This window comes from Pan troglodytes, chromosome 2 (genome assembly GCF_028858775.2).
Source record: "Pan troglodytes isolate AG18354 chromosome 2, NHGRI_mPanTro3-v2.0_pri, whole genome shotgun sequence".
Taxonomy (NCBI): domain Eukaryota; kingdom Metazoa; phylum Chordata; class Mammalia; order Primates; family Hominidae; genus Pan; species Pan troglodytes.
The window spans coordinates 170,777,061-170,790,972 of NC_086015.1; the positions used below are offsets into that span (position 1 = coordinate 170,777,061).

The 13,912-nt window shown below is 38.3% G+C and overlaps 1 protein-coding gene across 5 annotated transcripts in view; it reads right to left on the minus strand.

Annotated features, from left to right (window-relative positions):
- Positions 1-13,912, minus strand: part of WDR49 (WD repeat domain 49) — a 211,639-nt gene that overhangs the window by 144,929 nt on the left and 52,798 nt on the right. For all 5 annotated transcript variants that reach the window (XM_016942258.4, XM_016942259.4, XM_009446787.5 and 2 more), the window contains one exon: positions 3,991-4,431. In XM_016942258.4, the coding sequence (XP_016797747.2) occupies positions 3,991-4,431 (441 nt within the window). The remainder of the gene's footprint in view (positions 1-3,990; positions 4,432-13,912) is intronic.

Consider the following 13,912-nt stretch of genomic DNA (forward strand, 5'->3'; position numbering starts at 1 on the left):
CATCAACGTTGCAGAAATAAAAAAGTATTAGTAAGATAATAAAATAATTATATGCCAAGAAATTAGTTAACATTTATGAAATGGATAAATTTCAGGAAACAAAAACTATGTAAACCAACTCAATAGACAGAAAATATCAACAGAACTATGACGAATGAAAGATTAAATTAATAGTCAAAAAAAGTGTCACAAAGAAAATCCTCAACTAGATGGCTTCACTGATAAATTCCACCAAATGTTTCAAGGAAAATCATACCAATACTTCTCAAACTCTTCCAAAAAATTACAGCAAAGGTAACACTTCCCAAATCATTTTATCAGGTCAGGATTACCCCAATACTGAAACCAGACAAAGACATCACAAGAAAAGAAAACTGCAGATCTATACATCTTACGAATATAAATGTAAAATGTATACTGAACTAAATACTAGCAAAGAGAATTTAGCAACATACAAAAAAGTTTACACATCATAGCAAAGTAATATTTATCCCAGGAATGCAAGGTTTGTTTAACATACAAAAATCAATCAATGTAATACTTCATATTAATGGAATAAAAGACAAAAGCTATATGGTAATCTTAGTAGATGCAAACAATGCATTTGACAAAATCCAACACATTTTCATGATAAAAACACTCAACAAACCAGGAATAGAAGAGAATTTCTTCAACCTCATAAACAGCATGTACAACAACAACAACAAAAATCCTACAGCTGACATCATACATATTGGTGAAAAAATAAATACATTCCCCATAAGATCAGAAACAAGACAAGGATGTTCACTCTCACCACTTCTATTTAATATGGTATGGAATTTCTAACGAGATAAATTAAGCAAGAAAATGAAATTTTAAAATATCAATATTAAAAAGGAGGAATTTAAACTAGCTCTCTATATCTATTTGAAGATAACGTGATATAAATAGGAAATTTTAGAAATACTCAAAAACACTACAGAACTAACACATGACTTCAGAAAGATGCAGAATATATTATCGTTTTTGGAAACTCTATTGTATTTCTATACAATGAACAGTCTGAAAATGAAATTACCAAAGGCGGTGTTAAGAGAATGTAAAAACTGAGATGCAGTTTTTACAAAGTATCCATCTGATAAATCTATCTACCCAGAATACATATAAAAACTCTGGAAACTCAATAATAAGATAACAATCCTAATAAAAAATGGGAAAATATTTGGATAGACATTTTACAAAAGAAGATGTACAGGTAGCAAACCAGCACATGAAACTATGCTTAACATTATTAGCTACTAGGTAAATACGAATTAAAGCCACAATAAGATATAAATGCAGGCCTTTTAAAATGGCTAAAATTAAGAGAAAAAATAACTGATCGTACCAAATGTTTGTGAGGCTATATCCACAAAATGGAAGGCTGCAGAGCAATAAAAAAAAACTAGTAGTATACCTCAAAACATGGATAATTCTCAAAATAGTTATGCCATGGTAAAAAAAAAAAAAAAGAAAAGAAGAAAAGGAGTACACACAGTATGGTACCAATTATACAAAACTCTAGAAAATCCAAATTAATCTATAGTGACCAAAAGCAGATCAGTGCTTGCTTAACAAAAAAAGGGATTGGGGGAGTTACAAAACACTGCTAGGAAATTTTTGAGGGTGATTAATATGTTCATTGTCTTCTTCGTACTTTTGATTTTTCACAGGTCATGTATGTGTTAAAATCTATCAGCTTGGGACACTTTCATACGTGCAGTGTATTTTGTATAATTATATTTCAATAAACCTGTTTTAAAAAGAAAAAAAGCAACATTCTTTAAGATTCTATATTGAGTAAGCACAAAAGAAAGGCTAAGATTTTAGTTCAGTGCTGAAAAGAAGAAACAGTGCAAAACAAATATTATATGAAAATAACAGAATACTGCACATAGATATAAAAAAATCATCTGGACTAGAACTATCTTTTAATTCATACAAGTTAAATATTAGCTCCAGATACTTAGCAAAAAGGAACTGGATCCAATGTCAGCAGCCACTGTGAAGGCAGCAAAGACTGAAGCATAGGCCTGAAGTTGGGCTGCCTCAGTTTACAAATCTTGGCAACCCTGATTACATCCTGGGTGACTGAGGGCAAATTATACAACTTCTCTTTGCTCAGTCTTTCATTTGTAAAGTGGGAATAATATCTACTCCATGGTGATTTTGAGAGGATGAATAGATTAGGGCATAGGAAGCTACTGAGGATGAGAATGATTTATGGTTCCAAACAATAGAGCATACATTTTCCCACTAAAAATAACTTGCCTTTTTGGAGAAATGCTGATTTTAGGTCTGGCATAGGAAATATACAAGATGATTCTGGAACATTTTGTCATACCACGAAACAAAGAAGCTTTCAAGCACTATCAGGAGTATAAAAAGACTCAGAAGCCGACTTGCATTGTTCCCACTCTCTAAAGAGGGTACAATTTTTGGTATGGGATAACAACTCAGTAGATTAAAACAAATAAAAAATTTTAAACCCATTATTTTTCAATTATACTGATAATAATAATAATAGTACTCATTGTTTATCTTTAGAGAATATTAGAAAACCAGCTCATTATTTTGAAAACTGGCAAACAAAAGTGAAAAATTAGGCATGTATTCTGCCCTTAATTTGTACCACATGATAACTGAACAATTAATGGGGTTATTTCTTTCTTATAGAGGTATTCTAGCTTAAAGGAAAAGGAAATTGTGAAATTAGAATATCATCTTCTGACCCCTAAAAAATTCATGGATCTAGGAATAATCAGCAACAACTGCTAACATCTCAAGAAGAGGAAGAACCAGGTATTTAACACCTACTGACTGAAGAAAACATAACCACCTATTCCAAACAAACTAACCACTCTGAAACGACGCAAGGCTTTACACTTAACCACCAATTCACTAGAAAAATCAGGGAATGGCTGGACATATTAAACAACACCATGTAGACACAATCTGTAAAATCCACAGTGTGGAAAATTCTAAAGGACAAACCTTGGTTTCTTTAACAAAAACATCAAGAGCAACAGCCAAAATTTGCAAAAAAAAAAAAAAAATTAGGAACAAAGAAAAGCATGTATATCAAAAGACGTATATTAACCATTCACAATGTTTGGACCTTATTCAGATCTTCATTGAAACAAACTATTAATAAGACAATCAGGAAAATATGTACATGACTGGATATTTCATGATATTAAGAAAATATTGCTATGGATATTAAGTGTGGTAGAGGTATTTTGGCTATGCTAAAATAGAGACATCTTTTAGAAATACAGAAATATTTACAGTTAAAATAATATGATGTTTTTGATCTTAAGGGGGAGGTATAGATGAAACAAGATTAGCTGTGAATTGAAAATGATTGAATACTAGGTACATCAGGTTTCTAATACTATTCTCTCTGCTTGTGCATGCATTTGAAAATTTTCATAGTAAAATCCACCATCTGCTTCATATAAAATATTAGCAATATGGATACTTCAAAGCTCCAACCTTCCCCATCAAAATTATTTTACTTACAGTATGTTATCTTTCTGAGAGGTATTGGTATATGAAGATGTTTAGACTGAGTGGGCCCTATCTATTAGAATGAAGACACTGACTAGTACAGTGATCAAAATTAGATAAGCAGTTCCCCTTAATTGCATTGAATCTTGCCAGGCACTATAATAGCCTCTCAGCTCCACATATGGATCCACAATCCTGCTGTAAACTATACAGGAGTAAAGTCCTTATAAGCTAATAATGAAGCATGGCCTCATTGAAAACAGAGCCAGGAATCTGAGTCATCAGCCACAGTGTCATTACAAGGCACCCAAGAAAACAGCTGGCACTACCTGTTCTCCCTCCAGGTCAGGAGAAAGCCACCAAGAGTAATGCAGCTTTCTGTTACTGCTAGCCAGGAGCCCTGCCCCATAACTTTTTCCTCTTTTACAAGCAGTACATTTTTTTATAAAGAGTCTGTACCTTGTTTACATTTTCCAGAGAAACCAGACTTGTCACCCACAGGTGTTTGAGCTTAGTGGCATCTGAAGTGATGGGGAATGTTTCTTGCAGCTTTAAATGCTCTCCCCAGATTGCCAATAAACCTTCTTTACTAATTGTCAGATAATGACTTGAATTTTTTAAGAAAATTACTTTTTGAATGGTTTCCTTGTGTTTTACTGGGAGGAATTCAAGGTCCTTCCACTGGGGCACCACAGTTGCCTTTGCTCGTTCATCTTGCTCATAAAGCTCTAGCAGTATAAATGAAGTCAGCTTGTCCCAATTAATGAAGCCATCTTGGGCCACATCCACTTTGTCAAAGAGCTCCCCGTATTCTTCCTTCGTGCCCCAACCAACAATCTCTGTCATCTTCTGCGTGAAGTCTTCTCTGGACATACAAATGATTTTCCTTGGCTCTGGGGACTAGAAACAGGAATCCAAAAACAATAATGAGACAACAGTGAAATCATCATGTGCATGAGAGAACTGTGCTACCCACAAAGGTGAATTTGATCAGCAATTCTGCCAACATGAAAAGAAAAATATTTTTTGCTTCATAACAGTAATATACTCAAGTGAACTTAAGCTGGGGAGCAAGTAACTGACAGGACTAGAAACTGACATTCTCAATCACAAAAAGTCAATCACAAAAGTCCTTATATCGGGAAGAGTAAGGCAGGAGAATATGTGATGATAGAAGCATGGAATGATGTGAGGCTGCGAGCCAAAGAATTCAGGTTACCTCTATTTAAGCTAGAAAAGGCAAGGAAAGGTTCTCCCCTAGAACCTGCAGAAGAAAGACAATCCTGACAACTTGATTTTATCCCTGTAAAACCCATTTGGGGCTTCTGAACTCCAGAACTCTATATTAATATATTTGTGTGTTTTAAGTCATGGTTTTTGGTAATTAGTTACAGCAGCAATAGGAAATTAATACAGGCATATCTCCTTTTGTTGCATTTTGCTTTATTGTACTTTGCCGATGTTGTGATTTTTACAAACTGAAGGTTTGTGGCAACCTTGCAAGTCTATCAGTGCCATTTTTTCAATAGCATCCCTACTTTGTATCCCTGTGTCACATTTTGGTAATTCTTATAATATTTAAAACTTTATTATTATTATTATTATATCTGTTATGGTGATCTGTGATCAGTAATCTTTGATGTTACTACTGTAATTGTTTTGGGGCACCATGAACCACACCCATACAAGACAGAAAACTTTTTTTTTTTTTTTTATACTTTAAGATTTAGGGTACATGTGCACATTGTGCAGGTTAGTTACATATGTATACATGTGCCATGCTGGTGCGCTGCACCCACTAACTCGTCATCTAGCATTAGGTATATCTCCCAATGCTATCCCTCCCCTCTCCCCCAACCCCACCACAGTCCCCAGAGTGTGATATTCCCCTTCCTGTGTCCATGTGATCTCATTGTTCAATTCCCACCTATGAGTGAGAATATGCGGTGTTTGGTTTTTTGTTCTTGTGACAGTTTACTGAGAATGATGATTTGCAATTTCATCCATGTCCCTACAAAGGACACAAACTCATCATTTTTTATGGCTGCATAGTATTCCATGGTGTATATGTGCCACATTTTCTTAATCCAGTCTATCATAGTTGGACATTTGGGTTGGTTCCAAGTCTTTGCTATTGTGAATAATGCTGCAATAAACATACGTGTGCATGTGTCTTTATAGCAGCATGATTTATAGTCCTTTGGGTATATACCCAGTAATGGGATGGCTGGGTCAAATGGTATTTCTAGTTCTAGATCCCTGAGGAATCGCCACACTGACTTCCACAATGGTTGAACTAGTTTACAGTCCCACCAACAGTGTAAAAGTGTTCCTATTTCTCCACATCCTCTCCAGCACCTGTTGTTTCCTGACTTTTTAATGATTGCCATTCTAACTGGTGTGAGATGGTATCTCACTGTGGTTTTGATTTGCATTTCTCTGATGGCCAGTGATGATGAGCATTTTTTCATGTGTTTCTTGGCTGCATAAATGTCTTCTTTTGAGAAGTGTCTGTTCATGTCCTTCGCCCACTTTTTGATGGGGTTGTTTGTTTTTTTCTTGTAAATTTGTTTGAGTTCATTGTAGATTCTGGATATTAGCCCTTTGTCAGATGAGTAGGTTGCGAAAATTTTCTCCCATTTTGTAGGTTGCCTGTTCACTCTGATGGTAGTTTCTTTTGCTGTGCAGAAGCTCTTTAGTTTAATTAGATCCCATTTGTCAATTTTGGCTTTTGTTGCCATTGCTTTTGGTGTTTTGGACTTGAAGTCCTTGCCCATGCCCATGTCCTGAATGGTAATGCCTAGGTTTTCTTCTAGTGTTTTTATGGTTTTAGGTCTAACGTTTAAATCTTTAATCTATCTTGAATTGATTTTTGTATAAGGTGTAAGGAAGGGATCCAGTTTCAGCTTTCTACATCTGGCTAGCCAGTTTTCCCAGCACCATTTATTAAATAGGGAATCCTTTCCCCATTGCTTGTTTTTCTCAGGTTTGTCAAAGATCAAATAGTTGTAGATATGCGGCGTTATTTCTGAGGGCTCTGTTCTGTTCCATTGATCTATATCTCTGTTTTGGTACCAGTACCATGCTGTTTTGGTTACTGTAGCCTTGTAGTATAGTTTGAAGTCAGGTAGTGTGATGCCTCCAGCTTTGTTCTTTTGGCTTAGGATTGACTTGGCGATGCGGGCTCTTTTTTGGTTCCATATGAACTTTAAAGTAGTTTTTTCCAATTCTGTGAGGAAAGTCATTGGTAGCTTTATGGAGATGGCATTGAATCTGTAAATTACCTTGGGCAGTATGGCCATTTTCACGATATTGATTCTTCCTACCCATGAGCATGGAATGTTCTTCCATTTGTTTGTATCCTCTTTTATTTCCTTGAGCAGTGGCTTGTAGTTCTCCTTGAAGAGGTCCTTCACATCCCTTGTAAGTTGGATTCCTAGGTATTTTATTCTCTTTGAAGCAATTGTGAATGGGAGTTCACTCACGATTTGGCTCTGTTTGTCTGTTGTTGGTGTATAAGAATGCTTGTGATTTTTGTACATTGATTTTGTATCCTGAGACTTTGCTGAAGTTGCTTATCAGCTTAAGGAGATTATGGGCTGAGACAATGGGGTTTTCTAGATATACAATCATGTCGTCTGCAAACAGGGACAATTTGACTTCCTCTTTTCCTAATTGAATACCCTTTATTTCCTTCTCCTGCCTAATTGCCCTGGCCAGAACTTCCAACACTATGTTGACTAGGAGTGGTGAGAGAGGGCATCCCTGTCTTGTGCCAGTTTTCAAAGGGAATGCTTCCAGTTTTTGCCCATTCAGTATGATATTGGCTGTGGGTTTGTCATAGATAGCTCTTATTATTTTGAAATACGTCCCATCAATACCTAATTTATTGAGAGTTTTTAGCATGAAGGGTTGTTGAATTTTGTCAAAGGCCTTTTCTGCATCTATTGAGATAATCATGTGGTTTTTGTCTTTGGCTCTGTTTATATGCTGGATTACATTTATTGATTTGCATATATTGAACCAGCCTTGCATCCCAGGGATGAAGCCCACTTGATCATCGTGGATAAGCTTTTTGATGTGCTGCTGGATTCGTTTTGCCAGTATTTTATTGAGGATTTTTGCATCAATGTTCATCAAGGATATTGGTCTAAAATTCTCTTTTTTGGTTGTGTCTCTGCCCGGCTTTGGTATCAGAATGATGCTGGCCTCATAAAATGAGTTAGGGAAGATTCCCTCTTTTTCTATTGATTGGAATAGTTTCAGAAGGAATGGTACCAGTTCCTCCTTGTACCTCTGGTAGAATTCAGCTGTGAATCCATCTGGTCCTGGACTCTTTTTGGTTGGCAAACTATCGATTATTGCCACAATTTCAGCTCCTGATATTGGTCTATTCAGAGATTCAACTTCTTCCTGGTTTAGTCTTGGGAGAGTGTATGTGTCCAGGAATTTATCCATTTCTTCTAGATTTTCTAGTTTATTTGCATAGAGATGTTTGTAGTATTCTCTGATGGTAGTTTGTATTTCTGTGGGATCAGTGGTGATATCCCCTTTATCATTTTTTATTGTGTCTATTTGATTCTTCTCTCTTTTTTTCTTTATTAGTCTTGCTAGTGGTCTATCAATTTTGTTGATCCTTTCAAAAAACCAGCTCCTGGATTCATTGATTTTTTGAAGGGTTTTTTGTGTCTCTATTTCCTTCAGTTCTGCTCTGATTTTAGTTATTTCTTGCCTTCTGCTAGCTTTTGAATGTGTTTTCTCTTGCTTTTCCAGTTCTTTTAATTGTGATGTTAGGGTGTCAATTTTGGATCTTTCCTGCTTTCTCTTGTGGGCATTTAGTGCTATAAATTTCTCTCTACACACTGCTTTGAATGCATCCCAGAGATTCTGGTATGTTGTGTCTTTGTTCTCATTGGTTTCAAAGAACATCTTTATTTCTGCCTTCATTTCGTTATGTATCCAGTAGTCATTCAGGAGCAGGTTGTTCAGTTTCCATGTAGTTGTGCGGCTTTGAGTGAGATTCTTAATCCTGAGTTCTAGTTTGATTGCACTGTGGTCTGAGAGATAGTTTGTTATAATTTCTGTTCTTTCACAGTTGCTGAGGAGAGCTTTACTTCCAACTATGTGGTCAATTTTGGAATAGGTGTGGTGTGGTGCTGAAAAAAAATGTATATTCTGTTGATTTGGGGTGGAGAGTTCTGTAGATGTCTATTAGGTCCACTTGGTGCAGAGCTGAGTTCAATTCCTGGGTATCCTTGTTGACTTTCTGTCTCGTTGATCTGTCTAATGTTGACAGTGGGGTGTTAAAGTGTCCCATTATTAATGTGTGGGAGTCTAAGTCTCTTTGTAGGTCACTCAGGACTTGCTTTATGAATCTGGGTGCTCCTGTATTGGGTGCATATATATTTAGGATAGTTAGCTCTTCTTGTTGAATTGATCCCTTTACCATTATGTAATGGCCTTCTTTGTCTCTTTTGATCTTTGTTGGTTTAAAGTCTGTTTTATCAGAGACTAGGATTGCAACCCCTGCCTTTTTTTGTTTTCCATTTGCTTGTTAGATCTTCCTCCATCCTTTTATTTTGAGCCTATGTGTGTCTCTGCACATGAGATGGGTTTCCTGAATACAGCACACTGATGGGTCTTGACTCTTTATCCAATTTGCCAGTCTGTGTCTTTTAATTGGAGCATTTAGTCCATTTACATTTAAAGTTAATATTGTTATGTGTGAATTTGATCCTGTCATTATGATGTTAGCTGGTGATTTTGCTCGTTAGTTGATGCAGTTTCTTCCTAGTCTCGATGGTCTTTACATTTTGGCATGATTTTGCAGCGGCTGGTACCGGTTGTTCCTTTCCATGTTTAGCGCTTCCTTCAGGAGCTCTTTTGGGGCAGGCCTAGTGGTGACAAAATCTCTCAGCATTTGCTTGTCTGTGAAGTATTTTATTTCTCCTTCACTTATGAAGCTTAGTTTGGCTGGATATGAAATTCTGGGTTGAAAATTCTTTTCTTTAAGAATGTTGAATATTGGCCCCCACTCTCTTCTGGCTTGTAGGGTTTCTGCCGAGAGATCCGCTGTTAGTCTGATGGGCTTCCCTTTGAGGGTAACCCGACCTTTCTCTCTGACTGCCCTTAACATTTTTTCCTTCATTTCAACTTTGGTGAATCTGACAATTATGTGTCTTGGAGTTGCTCTTCTTGAGGAGTATCTTTGTGGCGTTCTCTGTATTTCCTGAATCTGAACGTTGGCCTGCCTTGCTAGATTGGGGAAGTTCTCCTGGATAATATCCTGCAGAGTGTTTTCCAACTTGGTTCCATTCTCCCCATCACTTTCAGGTACACCAATCAGACGTAGATTTGGTCTTTTCACATAGTCCCATATTTCTTGGAGGCTTTGCTCATTTCTTTTTATTCTTTTTTCTCTAACCTTCCCTTCTCGCTTCATTTCATTCATTTCATCTTCCATTGCTGATACCCTTTCTTCCAGTTGATCGCATCGGCTCCTGAGGCTTCTGCATTCTTCACGTAGTTCTCGAGCCTTGGTTTTCAGCTCCATCAGCTCCTTTAAGCACTTCTCTGTATTGGTTATTCTAGTTATACATTCTTCTAAATTTTTTTCAAAGTTTTCAACTTGTTTGCCTTTGGTTTGAATGTCCTCCCATAGCTCAGAGTAATTTGATCGTCTGAAGCCTTCTTCTCTCAGCTCGTAAAAGTCATTCTCCATCCAGCTTTGTTCCGTTGCTGGTGAGGAACTGCGTTCCTTTGGAGGAGGAGAGGCGCTCTGCGTTTTAGAGTTTCCAGTTTTTCTGTTCTGTTTTTTCCCCATCTTTGTGGTTTTATCTACTTTTGGTCTTTGATGATGGTGATGTACAGATGGGTTTTCGGTGTGGATGTCCTTTCTGTTTGTTAGTTTTCCTTCTAACAGACAGGACCCTCAGCTGCAGGTCTGTTGGAATACCCTGCCGTGTGAGGTGACAGTGTGCCCCTGCTGGGGGGTGCCTCCCAGTTAGGCTGCTCGGGGGTCAGGGGTCAGGGACCCACTTGAGGAGGCAGTCTGCCCGTTCTCAGATCTCCAGCTGCGTGCTGGGAGAACCACTGCTCTCTTCAAAGCTGCCAGACAGGGACACTTAAGTCTGCAGAGGTTACTGCTGTCTTTTTGTTTGTCTGTGCCCTGCCCCCAGAGGTGGAGCCTACAGAGGCAGGCAGGCCTCCTTGAGCTGTGGTGGGCTCCACCCAGTTCGAGCTTCCCTGCTGCTTTGTTTACCCAAGCAAGCCTGGGCAATGGCGGGCGCCCCTCCCCCAGCCTCGCTGCCGCCTTGCAGTTTGATCTCAGACTGCTGTGCTAGCAATCAGCGAGATTCCGTGGGCGTAGGACCCTCCGAGCCAGGTGTGGGATATAGACTCGTGGTGCGCTGTTTTTTAAGCCGGTCTGAAAAGCGCAATATTCGGGTGGGAGTGACCCGATTTTCCAGGTGCGTCCGTCACCCTTTTCTTTGACTCGGAAAGGGAACTCCCTGACCCCTTGCGCTTCCCAGGTGAGGCAATGCCTCGCCCTGCTTCGGCCCGCGCACGGTGCGCGCACCCACTGGCCTGCGCCCACTGTCTGGCACTCCCTAGTGAGATGCACCCGGTACCTCAGATGGAAATGCAGAAATCACCCGTCTTCTGCGTCGCTCACGCTGGGAGCTGTAGACTGGAGCTGTTCCTATTTGGCCATCTTGGCTCCTCCCCCCCGACAGCAAACTTAATTCATGAGTGTTGTGTATGTTCTGATTGCTGCACCAATCAGTCATTCTGCTTTCCCTCTCCCTTTCTTTGGGCCTCCCTATTTTTTGAGACACAAAAATATTGAAATTAAGCCAACTAATAACCCTATAATGGCCTCCAAATGTTTAAGTAAAGTCAGAGTTTCACATCTCTCACTTTAAATCAAAAGCTAAAAATGGTTAGGCTTAATGGGGAATGCATGTCAAAAGCTGAGAGAGGCTGAAAACTAGGCTTCTTGCACAAAACAGCCAAGTTATGAATGTAAAGGAAAAGTTCTTGAAGGAAAAGTGCTATTCCTTTGAACATGTTAATGATATGAAAGTTAGACAGCCTTACTGCTGCTGTGAAGAAAGTTTTAGTGGTCTGGACAGAAGATCAAACCAGGCACAACATTCCTTTAAGCCAAAACCTAATACAGAGCAAGGCCCTAACTTCCCTTAATTTTTTGAAGGCAGAGAGAGGTAAGGAACTTTCAGATGAAAAGCTGAAAGCTAGCAGAGATTGATTCATGAGGTTTGAAGAAAAGAAGTCATCTCCACAACATAAAAGTGCAACATGAAGCAGAAACTGCTGATGTGGAAGCTGTAGCAAGTTATCTATAATCTCTAGCTAAGATAACTGATGAAGGTGGCTACGCTAAACAATACGTTTTCAATATAAATGAAACAGCCCTATTTGGAAGAAGATGCCATTTAGGACTTTCGTAGCTGAGAGAAAAAGTCATGCCTGGCTTCAAAGCTTCAAATGGCAGACTGACTCTCTTGTTAGGGGCTGAGGTAACTGGTGAGTTTAAGCTGAAACCAATGCTCATTTATTATTCCCAAAAATCTCTGAGGCTTTTAGAATTATGCTAAATCTGGCTGGGCGCAGTGGCTCATGCCTATAATCCCAGAACTTTGGGAGACTGAAGGGGAGGATTGCTTGAGCCCAGAGTTTGAGAAAAGACTGAGCAACATAGTGAGACTCCATCTTTACAAAAAATTAAAGAAATGAGTTGGGCATCGTGAGCCTGTAGTCTTAGTTACTTGGGAAGCTGAGGTAGGGGTGTCACTTAAGCCTGGGAGATAGAGGCTGCAGTGAGCTATGATTGTGCCACTGCACTCCAGCCTGGGCAACAGAGCAAGATCCTGTTTCTGTGCTCTATAAGTGAAATAACAAAGCCTGAATTACAGCACATCTGTTTACAGCATGGTTTATTGAATATATATGGTTTACTGAATATACAGCGTGGTTTACTGAAGCCCACTGCTAAGACATACTGCTTTGAAAAAATATTCCTTTTAAAAGGGTACTGCTCCACCATGTCCCTGGTGGCTCAAGAGCTCCAACGGAGATGTACAAGGGGATTAATATTGTTTTTATGCCTGCTAACACAGTGTACATTCTGCAGCCCATAGATTAAGAATAACTTCCAACCTTCAATTCTGATTATTTAAAAAATATCTTTTATATGGTATAGCTGCCATAGACAGTGATTCCTCTGGTGGATGTGAGCAAAGTAAATTAAAAACCTTTTGGAAAGGATTCATTAGAATGGCATCATTTTAGATGCCATTAAGAATATTCATAATTCATGGGAGGAAGTCAAAATGTCAAAATTAACAGGAGTTTGGGAAAAAGTTGATTCCAACCCTCATGGAAGACTTTGAGGGGTTCAAAACTTAGATGAAGAAAGTAACTGCGGATGTGGTAGAAATGACAAGAGAACTTGAATTAGAAGTGGAGCCTGAAGATGTGACTGAATTGCTGCAATCTCATGATCAAACTTAAATGGATGTGGGGTTGCTTCTTATAGATGAGCAAAGAAAGTTGTTTCTTGAGATGGAATCTATTCCCGTTGAAGATGCTATAAACATGGTTGAATGACAACAAAGATGTAGACGATTAAATAAACTTAGTTGATAAAGCAGTGGCAAGTTTTGAGAGTATTGACTTCAATTTTGAAAGAAATTCTATTGTGAGTAAAACACTGTGAAATAGATCTCATGCTACAGAGAAATCTTTCATGAAAGGAAGAATCCATCAATGTGGGAAACTTCACTGTTATCTTCTTTAACAAAATTGCCACAGCCGTCTCAATCGTCAGCAACCACCACCCTGATCAGTCAGAAGACATCAACATCAAAGCAAGACCCTTCACTAACAAAAACATTACCTCTTGCCAAAGGCTCAGATGATTGTTAATATTTTTTAGCAATAAAGTATTTTTTAATTAAGATATGTACAGTTTTTTAGATATGTGCTATTGGACATTTAATACCCTACAGTATAGCTTAAATATTTATCTTTTATTTGCTCTAGGAAACCAAGAAATGTGTGTGACTCACTTTATCCTGATACCCACTTTACTGCAGTGGTCTGGAACCAAATCCACAATATCTCCGAGGTATGCCTGTCAAGTGGTTGATGAAAATTGAGTGAATCCCTGAAGAGTGCTTAGTGAAGCCAGTCAAATTACCCCATGGTGAAACTTTAATCAAAGGGCAATAATTTAACTTCTATACATATGCCATTACAAAGAACAGTGAAGCCACATGCAATTGGTTCTTGCTGTTCGTGGTAGCTATATTCTGTAAACTCTCTGAGAACACTAAATTAGCAGATACTGAACCATTGC